Source organism: Somniosus microcephalus, chromosome 1 (genome assembly GCF_052327205.1).
Source record: "Somniosus microcephalus isolate GS21.2 chromosome 1, FLI_Smic_1.0, whole genome shotgun sequence".
Taxonomy (NCBI): domain Eukaryota; kingdom Metazoa; phylum Chordata; class Chondrichthyes; order Squaliformes; family Somniosidae; genus Somniosus; species Somniosus microcephalus.
This window is the reverse complement of record NC_140987.1, coordinates 392,877,447-392,896,558: the sequence shown is the minus strand read 5'-3', so window position 1 is coordinate 392,896,558 and position 19,112 is coordinate 392,877,447. Positions and strand designations below refer to the sequence as shown.

The 19,112-nt window shown below is 47.2% G+C and overlaps 1 protein-coding gene across 1 annotated transcript in view; it reads left to right on the top strand.

The window, feature by feature from the left end:
• The window catches only part of xpnpep2 (X-prolyl aminopeptidase (aminopeptidase P) 2, membrane-bound), a 132,155-nt gene extending 113,579 nt beyond the window's left edge, over nt 1-18,576 (top strand). Inside the window, exons 17-21 of the mRNA XM_085997392.1 lie at nt 238-342; nt 10,170-10,232; nt 11,977-12,053; nt 13,503-13,601; nt 16,828-18,576. Of these exons, the coding sequence (XP_085853518.1) occupies nt 238-342; nt 10,170-10,232; nt 11,977-12,053; nt 13,503-13,601; nt 16,828-17,028 (545 nt within the window). The 3' untranslated portion in view covers nt 17,029-18,576. The remainder of the gene's footprint in view (nt 1-237; nt 343-10,169; nt 10,233-11,976; nt 12,054-13,502; nt 13,602-16,827) is intronic.
• Nucleotides 18,577-19,112: the final 536 nt, after the last annotated feature.

Here is a 19,112-nt window from a genome sequence, read left to right as displayed (position 1 = left end):
GGACGCGGAGCGCCTCGAGCCTTGCCCCGTGTCCCTCGAGCAGCAATGAAACTGAATATCTGACGATCGCTAAAGCCTCGAACGCTGCGCTAAATCCTGCGCTCAGGCGACTTTTGTGCCCCAACCCAATTTCTAGGCCTATATCTTTTTAGAGATTCCAAAGGTACTTCTGCGTGTTTGCTGAAATAAATATATAAAATTCTTTCCACCCTGTACTAATAATGTGATTGCTGTTAGGGGATGTGCTTGACGTATGGGCTCGACATGCTTTGTGGGAAGCGGGACTGAACTACAAGCACGGAACGGGACATGGAATCGGCAACTTCCTCGGCGTTCATGAATGTGAGCATGTTCAAACTATTAATCATTACACTTCCTCTTGGTAGATTGAGCAAGCACACGTCAAATATCTCTTACACTATAACAGTGACTACACTTCAAAAGTACTTCATTGGCTGTAAAGCACTTTGGAACGTCCTGAGGTCGGTGAAAGATGCTATATAAATGCAGGTCATTCTTTTTCTGCTTTCCAAAATACTAAAAAGTTAATGTTTCATTATAAAGGCATTTGGGTGCAAGAAATTTTCAGCATTACAAAGGGGATTGACCAAACTGATCCAGGAAATCCTTCACTGAGGTGAAGGTTTGAAAAACCAAGCCTCACAAGTTAAAATTAGCATGTTAGGAGTAAGAAAGGAATTCAGGTTTTCACTCAAAGGGAAATCAACTTGTGGAGTAAGTTATCAGGAAAGGCCACTGAATCAGACGGTATTGGGGTAAAATTTTGGTTTGCCCTCCCAATGGAGAATCCCATCCACTGGCAGCACACAAAACACACATGAATTTCTGATTGGAAAATTACCCTTTATAAATAGATTGAAGGGTTAATTACATGCATTATGTGGAGACAAGAGATTGAGAGCAATGGTAAGAATGGGGTTGATCTATCAGAAAGGGACAAACATATTTGGCCTAATAGGGGGCGATTTTCCCAGCCCCGAGGAGGTGGGTTTGGAGGCGGGACAGTATGGTATGGCACCCGTACGACCAGATTTAGGAACAGCTTCTTTCCCAGGGCTGTCATCCTACTGAACTCCACAAATAAACTCTAAAGCCTGCACATCTGCCAATGCACTTTATTATGGTTATGTTTATGTTAATGTATTACAAGCCAAATGTATGTTGAATGTTTAAATGTCTTAATCTAAATGTACACTCTCGGGAGCCGCAAGCCTACATTTCGTTGTACTGCACTTGTGCACTAACAATGAAAATAAAAGTTGATTTGATTTGATTTGATTTGGGAAAATCGCAAAAAAAGTGAGGGCGGGTTCGGAACCCGCCTCTGCACAATTTTGCCAGAGGTGGATTTCATGGGTGCGATTCGGTCCTGCCTCCATCAGTCAGGCGAGGTAGTTAATAAATAGTGGTTAAGGGCCTCTATAATCCTATTTTGCCAGACCTTTGTTATTTTGCCACATTTTCAGCGTGTTGCACAGCCCTGCTAAACCACGCCAGCTAATCCTGGCGGATTGACAAGTGGGTGGCCTCCTCACAGCTGCAGATCCACCATTAAAACGGAGCTTTCATCAGGGATTAGCTGCAGGTGGCAGAACTTTTGTTCCACAGGTCTTTCAGCAGGCCTACTGAAGTCAGAGGTGCTGCAGCTTCTATCTCTCAACTGTGGGACCTCCTTGGAAAACCCTCTCCCCGCTTGGACTGAGCGCTTCCCCAACGGAGGTATCTGCCGGCAGCACGTGAGCACATTGCTGGCTGTGATGCAAGGGATGCACTAATCCTGGCCAGATTTGCATAGGTTGCCCATTGTGGCACATGTGCTTGGCTCCTTCTTAACACATGATAGACAATGGACATGACTCTCTGGCCTCCTTTCACTCTGACCACCAACCTGACCATGCAAGTGTCGCGGAGCCCGCAATGTGGAGCTGCCTAAGCCGAAATAACAGATGCCATCATGCCAACTGCTTGGCATCACCTAATTTTAATGGTGGAGCTGCAGCTGTGAGGAGGCCACCCACTTGTCAACCCGCCAGGATTAGCTGGCGTGGTTTAGGAGGGCCGTGCAACACGCTGATGGCATTTCATCAATAAACAGAAACAATCACCCAATCTGCACAGATCTGGAGATTATATCCCTTGCCAGCTGGACCCACACAGCCTCGGTTTCTTTAGGAGGCCTCTTCCTCCCAGATGAGGGGAAGAGCACCTCCCTGCTAAGCCATCTACCCCTCAACTAGGATACCCAGCGCCTCATCCGAGCACCTCGGGGAGGCCCTTGCCTTGGAGCTGGCCATTCTTCAATGAGATAAAAGTTTGGAGGTGGTGCAGCATCGACCAAAAACCAGTGGAATGAGCCAACGCATCAAGCAGCCCTTAAATGAAGCTGGATAAGTGATGTCAGCAGAGGCGAATTTCAGTCCCAAAAGACTAATTGACCCAGGGGAACCCACACCTCTGAAATTAACTGGCCAATTAGGGGAAAATCGCAAATTTTTCCCACCTGACAGTGGAGGCGGGTTTAGAACCCACCCAAACCGAAACCCGCCTTCAATGGGAAAATCGCCCCATAGACTTGTCCTAAAAATTCCCATATTGCCATTGTACATATTTTAAACTGTTGCTTTGAACAAAATGTTAATGTTTGTCAACCAGAATGGCTGGGAGTTTATATATGGGTGTCGTGCACTAAAACTCTGGCCTTGAAATTACCCTGTGAGATACTAATGTATGAATTGTAGGAGTCTACATACTCCTAGCAAAAAATACTGAACTCGGAGAGGTTCAACAGAAAAGGTTTAATTGTTAAGGCTACATGTTGAACACAAAATGGCGTCAGAGACTACACCAAGTCTGACTGCTTTTCATCAGTCCACAGCTTCGACTGCTCCTCCCCTGCTCTGGGCTTAACTATGTTGCAGATCGAGTTTCTTAAAGGTGTGATCCTTCTTAAAGGCATGACGCCTGATTTATAGTCTACGGACCGAAAAGCAGATTGTGTCCTTTCTGTGATCGGTACGCCACACAGCTCCCCCCAGAATCCACTAGCAGGGAGTGTACGAGCCGGCGTGGCGGCTTGATGGCACGGCCGGAACGGCTCTTGGCGGTTGGTGTCGGGAGCGGGGCAGTCGGACGCGTCGGGCTCTTAGGCGGTCTGCCCCGTGGTGGGGGTTGGCCCACTTGAACGGGTTCGTCAGGCTCTAGGTGCGCCAGCTTGAGCCGGTCGACCGACACCTTGTCAGTTCTGCCGCCCACTTCGAGGAGGAAGAACTTGTTCCCCGTCTGGAGTACCTTGTAGGGTTCGTCGTATGGGAGCCGTAGAGGTCCTCGGTGGGCGTCATGGCGCACGAAAACAAATTTGGCCATGTGCAGGCTAGGTGGTACGCGGGTTGCTGGTTCGCTATGCCGGCCGGTGGGTACCGGAGCGAACTGTTGTGCTCGGTTGGCGAAAGCGCGGCGTTGCTGGTCAGCCGACCAGGGGGTCGTGGCGGTGGGCAGGGACTCTCCGGGTACACGCAGCGGCTGGCCGTACACAAGTTCCGCCGCTGAGGCTTGCAGGTCTTCCTTGACCGCGGAGCGTAGGCCAAGTAGCACCCACGGGAGGCGGTCGATCCAAGCCTCGTCCTCGAGGCTGGCGCGGAGGGACGCCTTCATGGACCTGTGGAATCGCTCGCGCAGTCCGTTGGCTTGGGGGTGGTAAGCCGTGGTGCGGTGAACGGCCACCCCGAGGTTTCGGGCGATGGCGGCCCACAGATCAGAGGTGAACTGCGGGCCTCTATCCGACGTCATGTCGGAGGGGACGCCGAACCGAGCGACCCAGGTACCGATGAACGCCCTCGCGATGTCGGCAGTGGTGGTGGACGTCAGTGGAATGGCCTCGGGCCAGCGGGTGGTACGGTCCACGATTGTCAGCAGGTGCGTGTGACCTTGTGATGGCGGCAGGGGGCCGACGAGGTCGATGTGGATGTGGTCAAACCTTCTTTCTGGCACGGTGAACTCCTCGAGTGGGGCTTTGACGTACTGGTGGAGTTTGGCACGCTGGCAAGCTATGCAGGATCTGGACCAGACGCACACATCTTTGCACAGGCCGCGCCAGACAAATCGGTTGGGCACCAGTCTAATGGACGCGCGGGTGCCGGGGTGTGAGAGGCCGTGGACGATGTCGAACACCCGTTTTCGCCAGGACGCCGGGACTACGGGGCGGGGTTGCGCCAAGGAGGTGTCGCATTTGACTGTGACGGCGGACGAGCCGCAGGCGATGTCGGTCAGTCGCAGCCCTGGGAGAGTTGTGGGTGCGGAGAGCAGATTGGGGTCGGTGCGTTGCTCCGCTGCCAGTTGAGCATAGTCCACTGCCAGGTGGGCGCCGTGGACGGCGGGGCGGGATAGGCAGTCGGCCACCACGTTGTCTCGACCGGAGACGTGCCGGATGTCCGTGGTGAATTCGGACACCGCGGCGAGCTGGCGTTGTTGCCTGGCTGACCACGGGTCCGCAGATTTCGCCATCGTGAATGTCAGGGGTTTTTGGTCGACAAACGCGGTGAAGGGGCGGCCCTCCAGAAGAAATCTAAAATGGCGGACTGCCAGGTACAGTGCGAGGAGCTCGCGGTCAAAGGCACTGTATTTGGCCTCCGGGGGGCGCAGTTGTCGGCTGAAAAAGGCCAGCGGTTGCCAGGCCCCGTCGACCCACTGTTCGTACACGGCGCTGACCGCGTGGTCGGAGGGGTCCGTGGTGAGGGCCACCCTGGCGTTGGGCTGTGGGTGAGCGAGCATGGTGGCGTCGGCGAGCGCCTTTTTGGTCGAGTCGAAAGCGGTCAACATGTCCTCCGACCACTCGATCGCCATTCTGTCTTTCTTACCCCAGAGGGCTTCGTATAGGGGCCGCATGAGGGAGGCCGCTCCGGGAATGAAGCGGTTGTAAAAGTTGATCATCCCCAAGAACTCCTGGAGGCCTTTGATGGTGGTAGGCCGGGGGAACTGCTGGACGGCTTGCACCTTGGCGGGCAGGGGAATGGCTCCGTCCTGCGTGATGTGGTGGCCGAGGAATTCGATCCTGCTGAGGCCGAATTGGCACTTGGCTGGGCTGATGATGAGCCCGTGCTCACTGAGCCGCTGGAACAGGGTGCGGAGGTGCTCGATGTGCTCCTGCTTGGAGGAACTAGCTACCAGGATGTCATCCAGGTAGACAAAGAGGAACTTCAGGTCCCGGAGGACCGAGTCCATGAGCCGCTGGAAGGCCTGGACCGCGTTTTTGAGGCCGAAGGGCATTCAGAGGAACTCGAATAGTCCAAAAGGGGTGATTATGGCCGTCTTGGGAACGTCCGTGGGGTGGACTGGCACCTGATGGTAACCGCGCACCAGGTCGACTTTGGAGAAGACTGAGCGGCCGGCCAGTCTAGCCGAGAAGTCTTGAATGTGCGGTATGGGGTACCGATCCGGCGTGGTGGCGTCGTTTAGGCGCCGGTAGTCCCCGCAGGGGCGCCATCCCCCGTCGGGTTTGGTGACGATGTGGAGTGGGGAGGCCCAGGGGCTGTTGGAGCGGCGGATGATGCCGAGCTGTTCCATTGTGGCAAACTCGGCCCGCGCGACCTCCAGCTTGGCCGGGTCCAGCCTGCGGGCGTGGGCATACACCGGTGGGCCTGAAGTGTTCTACCCCGTGCTTAGCAACTTTCGCGGAGAAGGTCGGGTTGGTGAGGGCTGGGAACTCAGCCAGGAGTGCTGAGGAGTCGTCCGTTGAGCGGGCGCGGCACTGCCACGCCATTTCGGCGGGTTGGGGGGGGCCATGGCGCCCGGGATAGGTGACATGGTGTTCATGTCCACGAGGCGGCGCCGAGGCATGTCGACCAACAGGCCGTGGGCGCACAGGAAATCCGCACCGAGGAGCGGGGAGAGCACCTTGGCGGTGATAAACTCCCAGTGGTAGCGACGGCCTGCGAGGTCGATGGTGACGGTGCGGGTGCTGTACGTCCGGATGTCGGTGCCGTTGGCGGCAGCCAGCGCAGGGCCGCCTCGCTGGATCTCGAGGGCGGATGCGGGGATGATGCTGCGCTGCGCGCCTGTGTCGCATAGGAAACGGCGTCCGGAGGCGCTGTCCGTAACGTACAGCAGCGCGCCTTCTTGCCCCACAGCCATCGTGTAGGCCGGTGTGGGGGCGGTTGGAAACGTGCAGGGATGGCTGCAGCGGCGTGCCCGTGCGCCGAATCGGGTATGGAAGTAGCAGTAGCCCTGGGTCGGAGGGCTTGGGGGCCTGGGGAGCCTCGTGGCTGAGCTGTGTGGCCACGCGATAGAGGGTGGAGCGCGTGCCGACGCTGCGGAGGCCAGGTCGGGGGTGACGGCGTGGTTGGAGCCGGCGGACAGGAGCTTATCGGCTTCGTCGGCCAGGACCTCGAGGTCCGTGAGGCTGGACGCCACGATCGCCGGGCGGATGCTGGGAGGTAGTTGGCGGATAAAGAGCGTGCGGAAGAGGGAGCCGGGCGGTTTCTCGTCGGTCAGAGCAAGCATGTGTGAGAGCAAGTCTGACGGCGTGGAGTCACCGAGGCCCGGGAGGTCGAGGAGGTGGCAGTTGCGCAGAAATTGGGAGGCTGTGATTTTTTAAGGAGCGCGGCCTTGAGATGTGCGTACTTGCCTTCCTCCAGAGGGTCTTGTAGTGTTGTCCAGACTTTCGTGATTGTGGAGCTGCCCAGGGAGGCGAGCAGGTAGTCGTATATCGTTGCGTCGGCGGTGATGCCGCGGAGTCGGAATTGCGATTCGGCTTGAAGGAACCAGGCGGTGGCCAGGTTCTCCCAGAACTCCGGCAGCTTCACAGAAACTGCATTTGTGTCAGCCATGGTTACGCTTAGGAGTCGTCCTGAGTGTCGGCGTCACCAATGTAGGAGTCTACGTACTCCTAGCAAAAAATACTGAACTCGGAGAGGTTCAATAGAAAAGGTTTAATTGTTGAGGCTACATGTTGAACACAAAATGGCGTCAGAGACTACACCAAGTCTGACTGCTTTTCATCAGTCCACAGCTTTGACTACTCCTCCCCCGCTCTGGGCTTAACTATGTTGCAGATCGAGTTTCTTAAAGGTGTGATCCTTCTTAAAGGCATGACGCCTGATTTATAGTCTATGGACCGAAAAGCGGATTGTGTCCTTTCTGTGATCGGTACGCCACAGAATACTCAATGCATTGGTCTGAAATTCCTGTCTTTCCACTGTTTTAGTGCAGGTGTTAGCATATTTAATGCCTCGTCTAAAATATCCGAGGGAGAATTTTCAGGCAAATGCATTAAATCTTTGTATACTGTTATCCCACAGCATGACTTCAAGTCTTTTGAGAACTATGTGGGCTAAAAATTTGTGGCCGCCACAAGAGTTGACGCCGTCACCGCGGCCTAGGGTTAACAGCTGCTGAAAATAGAAGAAGCACTACCAGAGAAAGAGTCGCTTGTGGGACTAAGATTTTTCTGCTTTTAAGAAAAAATTAATGTTGTTAAAAAGTCCCAAATGGGAGTCTTCAGCTCTTGAAGCTGATTTCCCTTCCGAACCTCAAAAAATGGTAAAATTGCTTCAGCACTAACACAAATGGCTCAGCAAGCCAGGGAAGCTACACCCAGGGTCTCGCATGCAGCACTCCAACTTTGTGCAGGTGGTCAACACTTCAAGAGAGGTCCTCCATCCACAGGGGCCAGGAGGCCCTCCAGAAAGAACAATGTGGGACCACATCACTGAGGCCGTCACTGCCAGCAGTGTTGCCCCCACCACCTGGCTCCAGTGCCCAAAGAAGCTTCATGACATCAGTAGTAGGGAAAATGCTAGAAACTATTATTAAGGACTTTCAGAAGGCATTCGATAAGGTGCCACACAAGAGGTTATTAAACAAAATTAGGGCTCATGGGATTGGGGGTAATATACTAGTATGGATTGAGGATTAGTTAATGGACAGAAAACAGAGAGCAGGAATAAACTGGTCATTTTCGGGTAGGCAGGCTGTAACTAGTGGGGTACTGCAACAATCAGTGCTTGGGCCTCAGCTATTCACAATCTATATCAATGATTTGGATGAGGGGACCAAATGTAATATATCCAAGTTTGCTGATGATACAAAGCTGGGTGGGAATGTATGTTGTGAGAAGGATGCAGAGGTTTCAAGGGGATATAAACAAGCTAAGTGAGTGGGCAAGAACATGGTAAATGGAATATAATGTGGAGAAATGTGAAGTTATCCACTTTGGTAGGAAAAATAGAAGCAGAGTTTTTTTAAATAGTGAGAGATTGGGAAATGTTGGTGTTCAGAGGGACCTGGTTGTCCTTGTACACGAATCACTGAAAGTTAACATGCAGGTACAACAAGCAATTAGGAAAGCAAATGGTATGTTGGCCTTTATTACAAGAGGATTTGAGTATAAGAGTAAAGATGTCTTACTGCAATTATTATAGGGCCCTGGTGAGACCACACCTGGAGTATTGTGTACAGTTTTGGTTTCCTTACCTAAGGAAGGATATACTTGCCATAGAAGGAGTGCAATGAAGGTTTACCAGACTGATTCCTGGGATGGGGGGATTATACTATGAGGAGGGATTGAGTAGACTAGGCCTATATTCTCTAGAGTTTAGAAGAATGAGAGGTGATCTCATTAAAACATACAAAATTCTTACAGGGCTTGACAGGGTAGATGCAGGGAGGATGTTTCCCCTGGCTGGGGAGTCTAGAACCAGGGGTCACAGTCTCAGAATAAGGGGTTAGCCATTTAGGACTGAGATGAGGAGAAATTTCTTCACTCAGAGGGTGGTGAATCTTTGGAATTCGCTACGCCAGAGGGCTGTGGAGGCTCAGTTGTTGAGTATATTCAAGACAGAGATCGATAGATTTTTGAATATTAAGGGAATCAAGGGATATGGGAATAGTGCAGGAAAGTGGAGTTGAAGTAGATGATCAGCCATGGTCTTACTAAATGGTGGAGCAGGCTCGAGGGGCCAAATGGCCTACTCCTGCTCCTATTTCTTATGTTCTTATGACCTCCGACCACTGGTCAAGGTCATATGAATGCATCTTCAAAAGCCATCTCCTACCAACTGCCCCACTAGCCTCACACACTTCTCATTGCAAAACTCCCCCCCCACAATCACTCACCTACCAACAATCTGTATCAATCACGAGGCACATCGCCCATTCCTAGCTTCACCTCACCTCCTTGGAGGAGACGGTGCTGGCCCTTCTTGGCAGGGTCATGGCTGAGCCCTTGGCCAGTGGCAAGGTTGAAAGATACAAGATTCTGGTATCCTCATACGTTATCCTCTTTCTGGCATGCACCTCTTGCTTTCCTGCCCCCTCACCACAACTCCACCCTTGTGCCTTCCTCATTTCACACACCCAAGAAATGCAGCCTGCCCAGCCAGTGGTTGGCCAAGAAGAGAGAGAGGAGAGTGAAGAAGAGGAAGAAGAAGAAACTCCGTCACTCGATTTGACACTCCCAGCCACCAGCTCCTCAGTCGACCAGCAAGGCCATTTGCAGTATCGTGCTGCAACCACTGCGGTAGCACTGCATGACATCTGTAGGATAGGCAAAGGCACACACAAGACAGTCACTAAGGGAATGCATAAGGGTGATGAGTTGATTTCTTGATGTCATATTGGATAGATAGATGTATAAAGTTGGATTGGAAAGTTTGCTTTGTGGTGGCTTTTATTTCAGCATCGTGGCCAAGAGGACGCTGTGATGGTCAGTAACAGAGGTAAGGTATGGGACTAATTTTGAAAGGAGAATTGGGGTTGTGGTCCCTGGTACCGCAGGCGGATGATTCCATCCCGGATATCCTGGTCAGCAATGGGCTGTCTGGGTTGAATCCTTCCTTCTGCTTCCTCCTCTTCAGCTTCTTCCTCTTCTGTTTCCTCCTCTTTGGCATCTTCCTCTTCCCCCTGTGAGCGGGTGCTGAAAATCTGAAATGACAGCATAAAATGCTGGAAATACTCAGCCGGTCAGGCAGCATCTTGACCCGAGACGTGAACTCTGTTTCTCTCTCCACGGATGCAAGACAGATAGTTTTGCTGCAGGGAAGTTGTTACATCTATTGGTCATTCAGACCTTGAGAGTGAGCAAATTATCAGCAATACTACAAGTTATTTGTTTAGAAACATAAATTAATTTTGCTTATATTTCTGTTTATGTACAGGGCCAGTTGGCATTGGGAGCTCTTATACTTGGCAACTTCAGGAGGGGATGTTTACATCTATTGGTAAGCATTTCTTATAAGGAAGTTACTTAAACAACAAATGGTGCCCATGAAGGAAAACCTAGAATTCAGATATTTAGTATTGGTTTGGTGAATTCTTCAATTTCAAATCCATGATAGGACTTGGGTGGGGGAGGGGGGAGCGGTGGGCGGGAAGAGGGAACTGAAGAGGTTGCAAGCCAGAGTGGAGACCAGAAAGGCATATATTTTACATTTGGATTAAAAACCTTTTAAATTGTACCAGAGGAAAAGAGGAAACTTGCATTTATATAGCATTTTATCACATCCTCAAGCACTTCACAGCTAATTACTTTTTAAAGTGTAGTCACTGTTCTTATCTAGGGAAACGGTGCAGCCAATTTGTGTACAGTAAGGTCCGGCAAACAGCAAATTGAATCATCTGTTTTTGATGATGTTGGTTGAGTGACCAGTGTTGGCCAGGACACCAGCAGAACTCCCTGTTGTTCATTTGAATAATGCCCTGGGACTTTTTTACATCCACCTAAATAAATAGGGCCTCAGTTTAACATCTCATCCAAAAGACAACACCTCTTACAATATGGTGACGTATCAGTTTTAGAGTTTGTGTTGAAGCCCTGGAATGGAGTGAAAGTTAAAGGATAGAATGCAAACAACTTATACATCAGTTTTTAGAGTAACTAGTCAATTTCTCTTGGTGTTGCACATGGGGATTCAAGACCAAATCCAGTATTTAGATCAAGCAGGGCAAGGGGGCATTGGAATAATCTGAGCTAAGCAGGGGCGTGAGGAGGAAAATGGAAAGAGGGAGGTGAGGGAGGAAGAGGACTGAGTTGTGGAAAAAGAAGAATGGAGCAGTGGGGGAGAGGAGAACCGTAAATATTATTAGTATAGAAGGGTGGTCTCTGGGAATCCACCCTGTGCGGGATGGGGCGAGAAATTTTCATGTTACCATTGTTTGCTTTTTCATGAGGCTGCAGATGCTGATTCTTTTTTCAGAATGGGTTTCTTGACATGACATGTGCTGGTTTCTGAATAGCAATTAATTGCTCTTAAACCAGTTGTCATTCGGAAGCCAGCATTGTGGCCACAAGATTTGGGTGATGTTATCCTACCGGTCCTGCCTCCTCTTCTGATGTGAGCATGGTGAGAGGCAGGGCCAAGAAATGCCAGCCAACCCCCACAATCGGGATTTCAGAACCTGCACAAAAAGGTGCAGAGACACAGCAGAACCGGATCATGTGCCAAAATTCCTCCCCTGCCTACCCAGATAATGATGAGTTAACATTAGCAGAGGGCAAGAATATCTAGTCTGCTTTTCTTAGAACAAAGGTCATTTTCTATTAGTGGCCCTTAAGCTCTGTGCCACACAGCTATAGAAGCGGTGTGGTTAAAGACATCACTGTTGATGTGAAGGTTTATGTCCTGAGCTACCTACCACATGTCGCAACTACTGGTATAAAGTGCAAATTGAACACACCACTAAACAGCATTAATGCTTTAGTACTGGTAGAAGAATCACGGTTAACGCTGTCAAACAGTGAATACAGATGAGGAAGGTCCATATTAAGCCATCTATCTGGAAAAGATTGCAACTCGCCATCACAGTATCCAACTGTTTCTTAAATGACTCCAAGGTTTTCGCCTCAACTACCCTATTACAAGTGTTGATCACTCTGTGCGTGAAGAACAATTTGCACCTGCGGTCTCTTCTCCTAGGGTAGCTCTTTATGTTGTGTATCATACTTGGTAATTTTTCCTCTTCCAGAGCCTGGTTATTATGAAGATAATCAATTTGGTATTCGGATTGAAGATGTTGCCATGGTAGTAAAGGCACAAACTAAGGTAATACTTGTGAATGTGTCCGTGTTGTATCTCAAGCACATTAGACAGATTTTCCCATTTGGTGAACAGGAAACTTTTTATAAATGCACTGCATTTGGACCACACAAGTGCTTTTGCATCTTCAGCACCAGCTAGTGTTTAATATACTTTTCCTTGGTCCCTTGCTTGAATACATTCATTATAGCTTGCTTCCTTCAAGCATTGTTCCTGCTCCTTCAAAACTGCTGTCATCACAGCTCCCTTCAAAAATTGCCCCCTTTAAATTCCTCCATTCTCTCCAACTATCACCCTAACTCCAACTTCCCTGTTCTCTCTAAGATCCTTGAACGTATCATCACTCCCATCCAGATTAATGTTTACCTCTCCTATCATTCTCTATCTAAATCCGGAGTCCAACTTCTGCCCTACCAACAGCAGGGAGTCAGATTCACCAATGACATCCTTTTGTGTTTGCAGCCATGGTGCACAATCTCTTCCTGTCAGCACATCACCTTGGGAGTTTCGGTGTGAGCATTATCATCCTACAAGATGTACTGACTGTCGCTTTTTACCATGACACCAGCCCGTGGCTGAAGGAGAAACCAAAACAGACAAAAACCCACTCCCATTAACTGATATCTGATAAAAGGCAACATATGTTGCTATGACAAGGCACTTTGAGGTTCAGATAAATTTTATAAACAGATTAGGCTACACTTATAATTTTCTTGAATCCTTTAATGAGATTTTTTTGGTAAATATTGGAAACACAGCAGCTTTGTTGGAATCTGTAAAGAGAAAAAACATTTTGGTTGCAGACCTTACATTGAGTTCTAACGAAGTTCTGCATTGTAATCTTAACCAGGTATCACTATTCCTTGTAAAGCTATTCTATATGCTGTTTAATCCACATCTCTTATTTGGCTGCCCTTCCATGATTTGAATGCTCATACCACATCAGAAGGCTTCAATTATTTCAAATGGTACAGCAAGAGCTATAGCAGGAAACTCATTCTTTGTTTTTGAAGTCAACAAAATCTTCTTTTGAAAATGCTACTGCACTTGCTGGCAGTTGCTTTGTTGTTCTTTTACTGGTGTTGTACATGCTGATGTGACCCAAATTTATCAGTAATGTATTTTTCACTTTACAGAAAAATGTATCCTCCATCATTGCTTTTCATGTTAATAACTCTTGTTAAACAGCTAATTGCCTTTCAGTGTCCTTGGTATCATATTCAACTCCATTTGAATTTGAAATGTCCAAACAGTTGGACTTTTTGATTCTGACTACAGTATTTTATTGAAAAATTGGATTAAAACTAGTCACTTAGATGACTTGATGCTGAAATAAATCCTGCCGGATTAAAGGGTCACAAAAAACTGTAATACAGTAGTACTAGATACAAGCGGTTCATGTGTCATTTGAAATGTACATGAAATAAGAACTGTTTTAAACATTCTTTTGTGTAGCACATGTTTGGAGGGGTACCCTACCTGACCTTTGAGCACGTGTCTCTTGTTCCGTATGAAAGAAAACTGATTGACTTGTCCATCATGAACAAGCAGCAGGTGAGTTGTTATTTGTGACTGATCTGCAAGGTGATTTAGTGCTGTAGCTGCCTAGGCCCTAAGCTCTGGCATTCTCTCCCTAAACCTCTCTACCTCTCTCCCCTCCTTTAAGACACTCCTTAATCATAGAATCATGGAATAGTACAGCACAGAAGGAGACCATTCAGCCCATCAAGTCTGCGCCGGCTCTTTCGAAGAGCAATCCAGTTAGTCCCACTCCCCCGCTCTTTCCCCATACCCCTGCAATTTTTTCTCCTTCAAAGTATTTGTCCAATTCTCTTTTGAAGGCTACTGTTAACTCTTTATCCACCACACTGTCAGGCAGTGCATTCCAAATCCTAACCACTTGTTGTGTAAAAAAGTTTTTCTTCATGTCACCTCTGGTTCTTTTGCCAATCACCTTAAATCTGTGCCCTCTGGTTATCGACCCTTCAGCCATTGCAAACAGTTTCTCTTTAATAAACAGTTCATAATTTTGAACACCTCTATCAAATCTCCTCTTAGCCTTCTCTGCTCTAAAGAGAACAGCCCCAGCTTCTCCAGTCTATTCACGTAACTCTAATCCCTCATCCCTGGAACCATTCCAGTAAATCTCTTCTGTACCCTCTCCAAAGCCTTCACGTCCTTCCAGAATTGGACACACTGCTCCAGCTGGGGCCAAACTAGTGTTTTATATAGGTTTAGCATAACTTCCTGGCATTTGTACTCTATCCTGTTATTTATAAAGCTCAGGATCCCATGTGCTTTATTAACTGTTTTGTTAACCTGTCCCACCACCTTCAAAGATTTGTGCACAAGCACCCCCAAGTCTCTCTGTTCTTGCACCCCCTTTAAGTATGTATGGTCTCTTCCCATTCTTCCTACCAAAATGTATCACCTCACACTTCTCTGCATTGAATTTCATCTGCCATGTGTCCGCCCATTCCACCAGCCTGTCTGTCTTTTTGAAGTCTATTACTATCCTCCTCAAAACTTACCTCTTTGACCAAGCTTTTAGTCACTTGTCCTAATATCTCCTTTTGTGGCTCGGTGCCAAATTTTGTTTGCTAATGCTCCTGTGAAGTGCCTTGGGATGTTTTATTACATTAAAGGCACTATATAAATATAAGTTGCTGTTGTGCAGGGTTTGTGATTGTGCAGCTCAGCAAACGTCTTGTTCAGAACGCCATGCGGCTCATTTGATGTTTGGAAACTGGTGAGAAAGGGTTCACTTTTGCATATCGTAATTATTTATCGTCACCATCTATCCTAGATTTTCCAATCGGGGTATTTTAACTGCATTGTTAATTCACTTATAACGCTGATAGGAAAATCTAGGCTTCCCCTCTTGTCATGCACTGACTAAAGAGGGCTGCACCTCTGTCTAAACCACTTTGCAACTTACTGCTGCAAGGACAGCCGGGTCAGTGACATATGGTGCACACAGAAAGTGTACTTCGCCTGACATAACCTGCACCCACCTAGATTTCAGGGTTTGGGTTATTTAAATTGGCCAGATGTTTCTCTGTCAAAGCCCACCCACTAGTATCTGGAATTGAGGGAGGAGAGTCAGCATGTTTGGTCGTTGTCCAAAAACAGCATCTAGAACCCCTCCAGCCCAGACCCTGCTACTGCTGTAAAAGGCAGCACTTGCCTTCTGCCTGGCTCTGACAGTTTGCACTCGGGCCCTACGCAGATCCTCCTACCTGAGCGTCGCTAGGTATAGAGCCTGTCCAACTTCTGATGGCCCGTCCAAATGGGCGTTGCCTGGTGTTGAGTCAGGAAAATGAGGCGGAAGGCACCTTTGCACCCTCACACCTCATTTAAATGCCATTTTAATGCTCGAACCTGCTCCTCTTACAAGCACTCTGACCCCCTTCAAGGAAAACGGCGGAAATCCTCAGGTAATGTGAAGGGAGAGGAAACCTGGCATCAGAATTCACTGACTCTTTATCCTCTGCTTTGTGGCTGGGAACTGAGCGTTCCCTGGGTGTAACACAAGAAAATCAGCCTCTATATCTTATAAAGATTGCATTTACAGTTTTACTACACAATAACACACAGGTGAAATCTAGAATTGATTCCTTTTTTTGTAATGCTATTTGATATCACTGATATCTTAGCTCCAATTTTGATTCTGATGCTGCACCGCGGTGTCAGTATAGTATCCACCTCCAAACATTTTTTTTTTAGAAATTGTGTATTCATCAAGATGAGAGATTTTAATGCTGGGGAATGGAACACATTCCTATTTCAGGTCCTCTGTGGTAACCACTGATCACTTGCAGGTTAGGAACAGCATATTTAGATACAGAGCAAAGTTCTCTCTGGAGAGCGCTAACCTTAGAGAAATGACCTCTACTCCATCAGTATGACATTTTTCAATTTCCCACACCAGCCATCCTGTGACAGTCTGAATGTGATTGCCAATTTAATGGCAAATTAGGTGCAGTTTCATGCTGTGGGGCCATGCCGATTATCAACTGAAGTTTGCAACTGCTATGAGAAAATTAGACCTTATTATAAAATAGGCTAGTGAGACATGCAAATAGTTTTGAATCACTCTAATGTGTACAGTCTCATTTTTGCCTGCTGTAATATAATGCATTGTGTCCAGAAAAGCCACTCTGGGGCAGGAACACAGAGTAGCCAAGCTTTAAGGCTTCTCTAGACAGAAAGAATTGCTCCAGTTACCTGTGTGTAGTGACAGTGTAAATGCAATCAAAAAGAAAGTGTTTACAAATAACAACCAGTGCAAATTCTTCCCATTAGTACTTTAGTCCATTAAATTAAAAGTAATTGCATATCACAAAAACAAAGGGGCTTTACTGAGATTTGCAGCTTTGCTGGGGACCCCATTTTCAGCAGCACCTGTTCAAGTCAATAGACAGGACATTGCATAGGGAAGCACAGCTGAAAGTGATCTCTATGACCGGCTGTTTTGAGGTACGCAGAAAAGACATGGTCGTCTATTATGATGAACAATCCAATGATTTTTTTCCTCCATCCCTATGACAAAATGCTTCAAATTCACTCTATACTTCACAAGATGTCAAAAAGCAGGAGCTCAGTGTTTTAGGATTTGCGGGCAGAGATCTACAGTCTAAGTCTGCATGGCATAGCAGATTGGTACAGCAGCACGAGCTAATGCTTAAAATGCATTCAGAAACAATTTTAATGATGATCTTCTATGTTATGCTTAATATTTAGAAGTTGATTTTTTTTTTCTTAATGTTCTGTTTTCTAGATTGACTGGCTTAACAGGTACTATGAGAAGGTCCGGATTACAATGTTCCCTGAACTGCAAGCACAAAACTTAACAGAGGAATATGATTGGCTTCAGGAACACACACACCCATTTTCACACAGTGTCCTTGTGACATCATCACTTATCGTCCTGGCTGGAACCCTGCTAGGAAACCTCCTGTTGCAGGGAAGGCTTCTTTAGCAATGCTCAAAGTTCACAGATCTAATCCTTTTCACAATCCTCTCACAGGGTTCTTCTTTAAAAGGAAAAGAAAATCCTATGAATTACTTTCAGTATAAACCGCACCCCAGTCTGTCCAATTAAGAAAAATAATAATGTGCCTAGCTTCTACTTTATAGCAGATGTCATCAATTTTGTATGTAGTGTTCCCTCTGAGGAAAACCTGATGTTTTTAGTTCTCCTCTCACACCCAGAGCTGCTCCAGCGATGTAGGTTACGTGTTTCAGATCGGCCTGGATGCCATTCTGTAGATGGCCAAGCAGGAAAATGCTGGTTCTGAGTGAGGTCACAGCAGTCCTCAGCTGACATTAGGGGAAACTTTCCCATGGATGATCTTTATCTGTGAATTTAAATTTAAATACCTGACTTAAAATAATGTTGGCAGAAATGTGGCTAAGTGCTAAAACCAAGAGATCGCCCATGGGAAAATTTCTCTTATCTTTCTTGGTTCGGATATCTGATTTTTAAACCGCAATTAACTAAAGTAACAAAAAACTCCAAGGTTTCTAATGTAGTTCTTGCCCTCCTCCACAGAATCTCACCTTTGCTGTTAACCTACCAATTTCCTATTCAAATCACTCTTTACTTTGAAGGATGATCACAAGGAATGGTACAGGATGTCTCTCTGATGCAATGATGTCCACCTTCTCACTCTTCTGATTTTTAAATAGTAAAGTACACAACTGAATAAACTGCTGTGTCATTGGATTACTAGGAACATTAATCAAGTAACCATGTCTAGATGTTTGCCTATATTCTATACTCAAAGTCCCGTTCACCCATTGCCCCTGTGCTCGCTGACCTACATTGGCTCCCGGTCTGGTAACACCTCGATTTTAAAATTCTCATCCTTGTTTTCAAATCCCTCCATGGCCTTGCCCCTCTCTGTAACCTCCTCCCTTCAACCCTCCAGAGATCTCTGCATTCATCCAATTCTGGCCTCTTGCGCATCCCCGATTTTCTTCACTCCACCATTAGCAGCCGTGCCTACAGCTGCCTATGCTCTAAGTTCTGAAATTCCCTCCCAAACCTCTCTACCTCTCTTTCCTCCTTTTAAGATGCTCTGTAAAACCTATCTGTTTGACCAAGCTTTTGGTCACCTGTCCTAATATCAACTCGGTGTCAAATTTTGTTTCATAACTCTCGAGTGAAGTGCCTTGGGGTGTTTTACGCCATTAAAGCGCTATATAAATACAAGCTGCTGCTGTTGTAAGAGTGAAGAGCAGGCTTTGATGAAGTATCAATCTCGACTGATTAACTTTGATCAGCCTCTGTTTTGTTTATTTTAATCTCTGTGGGAACAGAAGGGCTATAATTTCTACCACTGTGAGAAAGAGGGCAATATCAGTTTTATAGAAATGTGTAGTGGTTTTGAGGTTTTCTATTTCCCTGTGGTATGCTTAGCTACAAAATCACTTGTCTGTATCATAGTATATGCACGAAGAACAGTTAAATTATCTTCAATTGTCTGAATCACTATGTTTAATCAATAAATTCTTCTCAGCATTAGCTCAATCATAGCACTCTTACTTCTGAGTTAGAAGGTCATGGGTCAAGCCCCACTCCAGAGACATGAGCACATAATCTAGGCTAACACTTCAATGCAGTACTGAGGGAGTGCTGTCAGAGGTACCATCTTTCAGATGATATGTTAAACCGAGGCCCTGCCTGCATGCTAGGGTAGATGCAAAATACTCTGTACTACTATTTGAAGTTCTCCTGGTGCCTGGCCAGCATTAATGTCTCAACAGATGCTATTAAAACATTATATGGTCATCTACCTCATTGCTGTTTATGGCACTGAAGCTGGTGGGGGAAAAAGGCAGCTGCACAACAATAGCCACAAAAGGATCCTGAAAATCAGGTTAAAAAATCCAAGCAAGCAACATAGTTGAGAAATGACTTTATAGTTCGACAATCTTCTTACTGAACCCTTTAAACTCACATCTGTACATAGTTCAGCACCTAGCAAGCCTGGCTGCCCAATATTTACAGGTGTGATATATCTGTGTCATGCATCCTTGAACGCCAGGAAATGACATGCA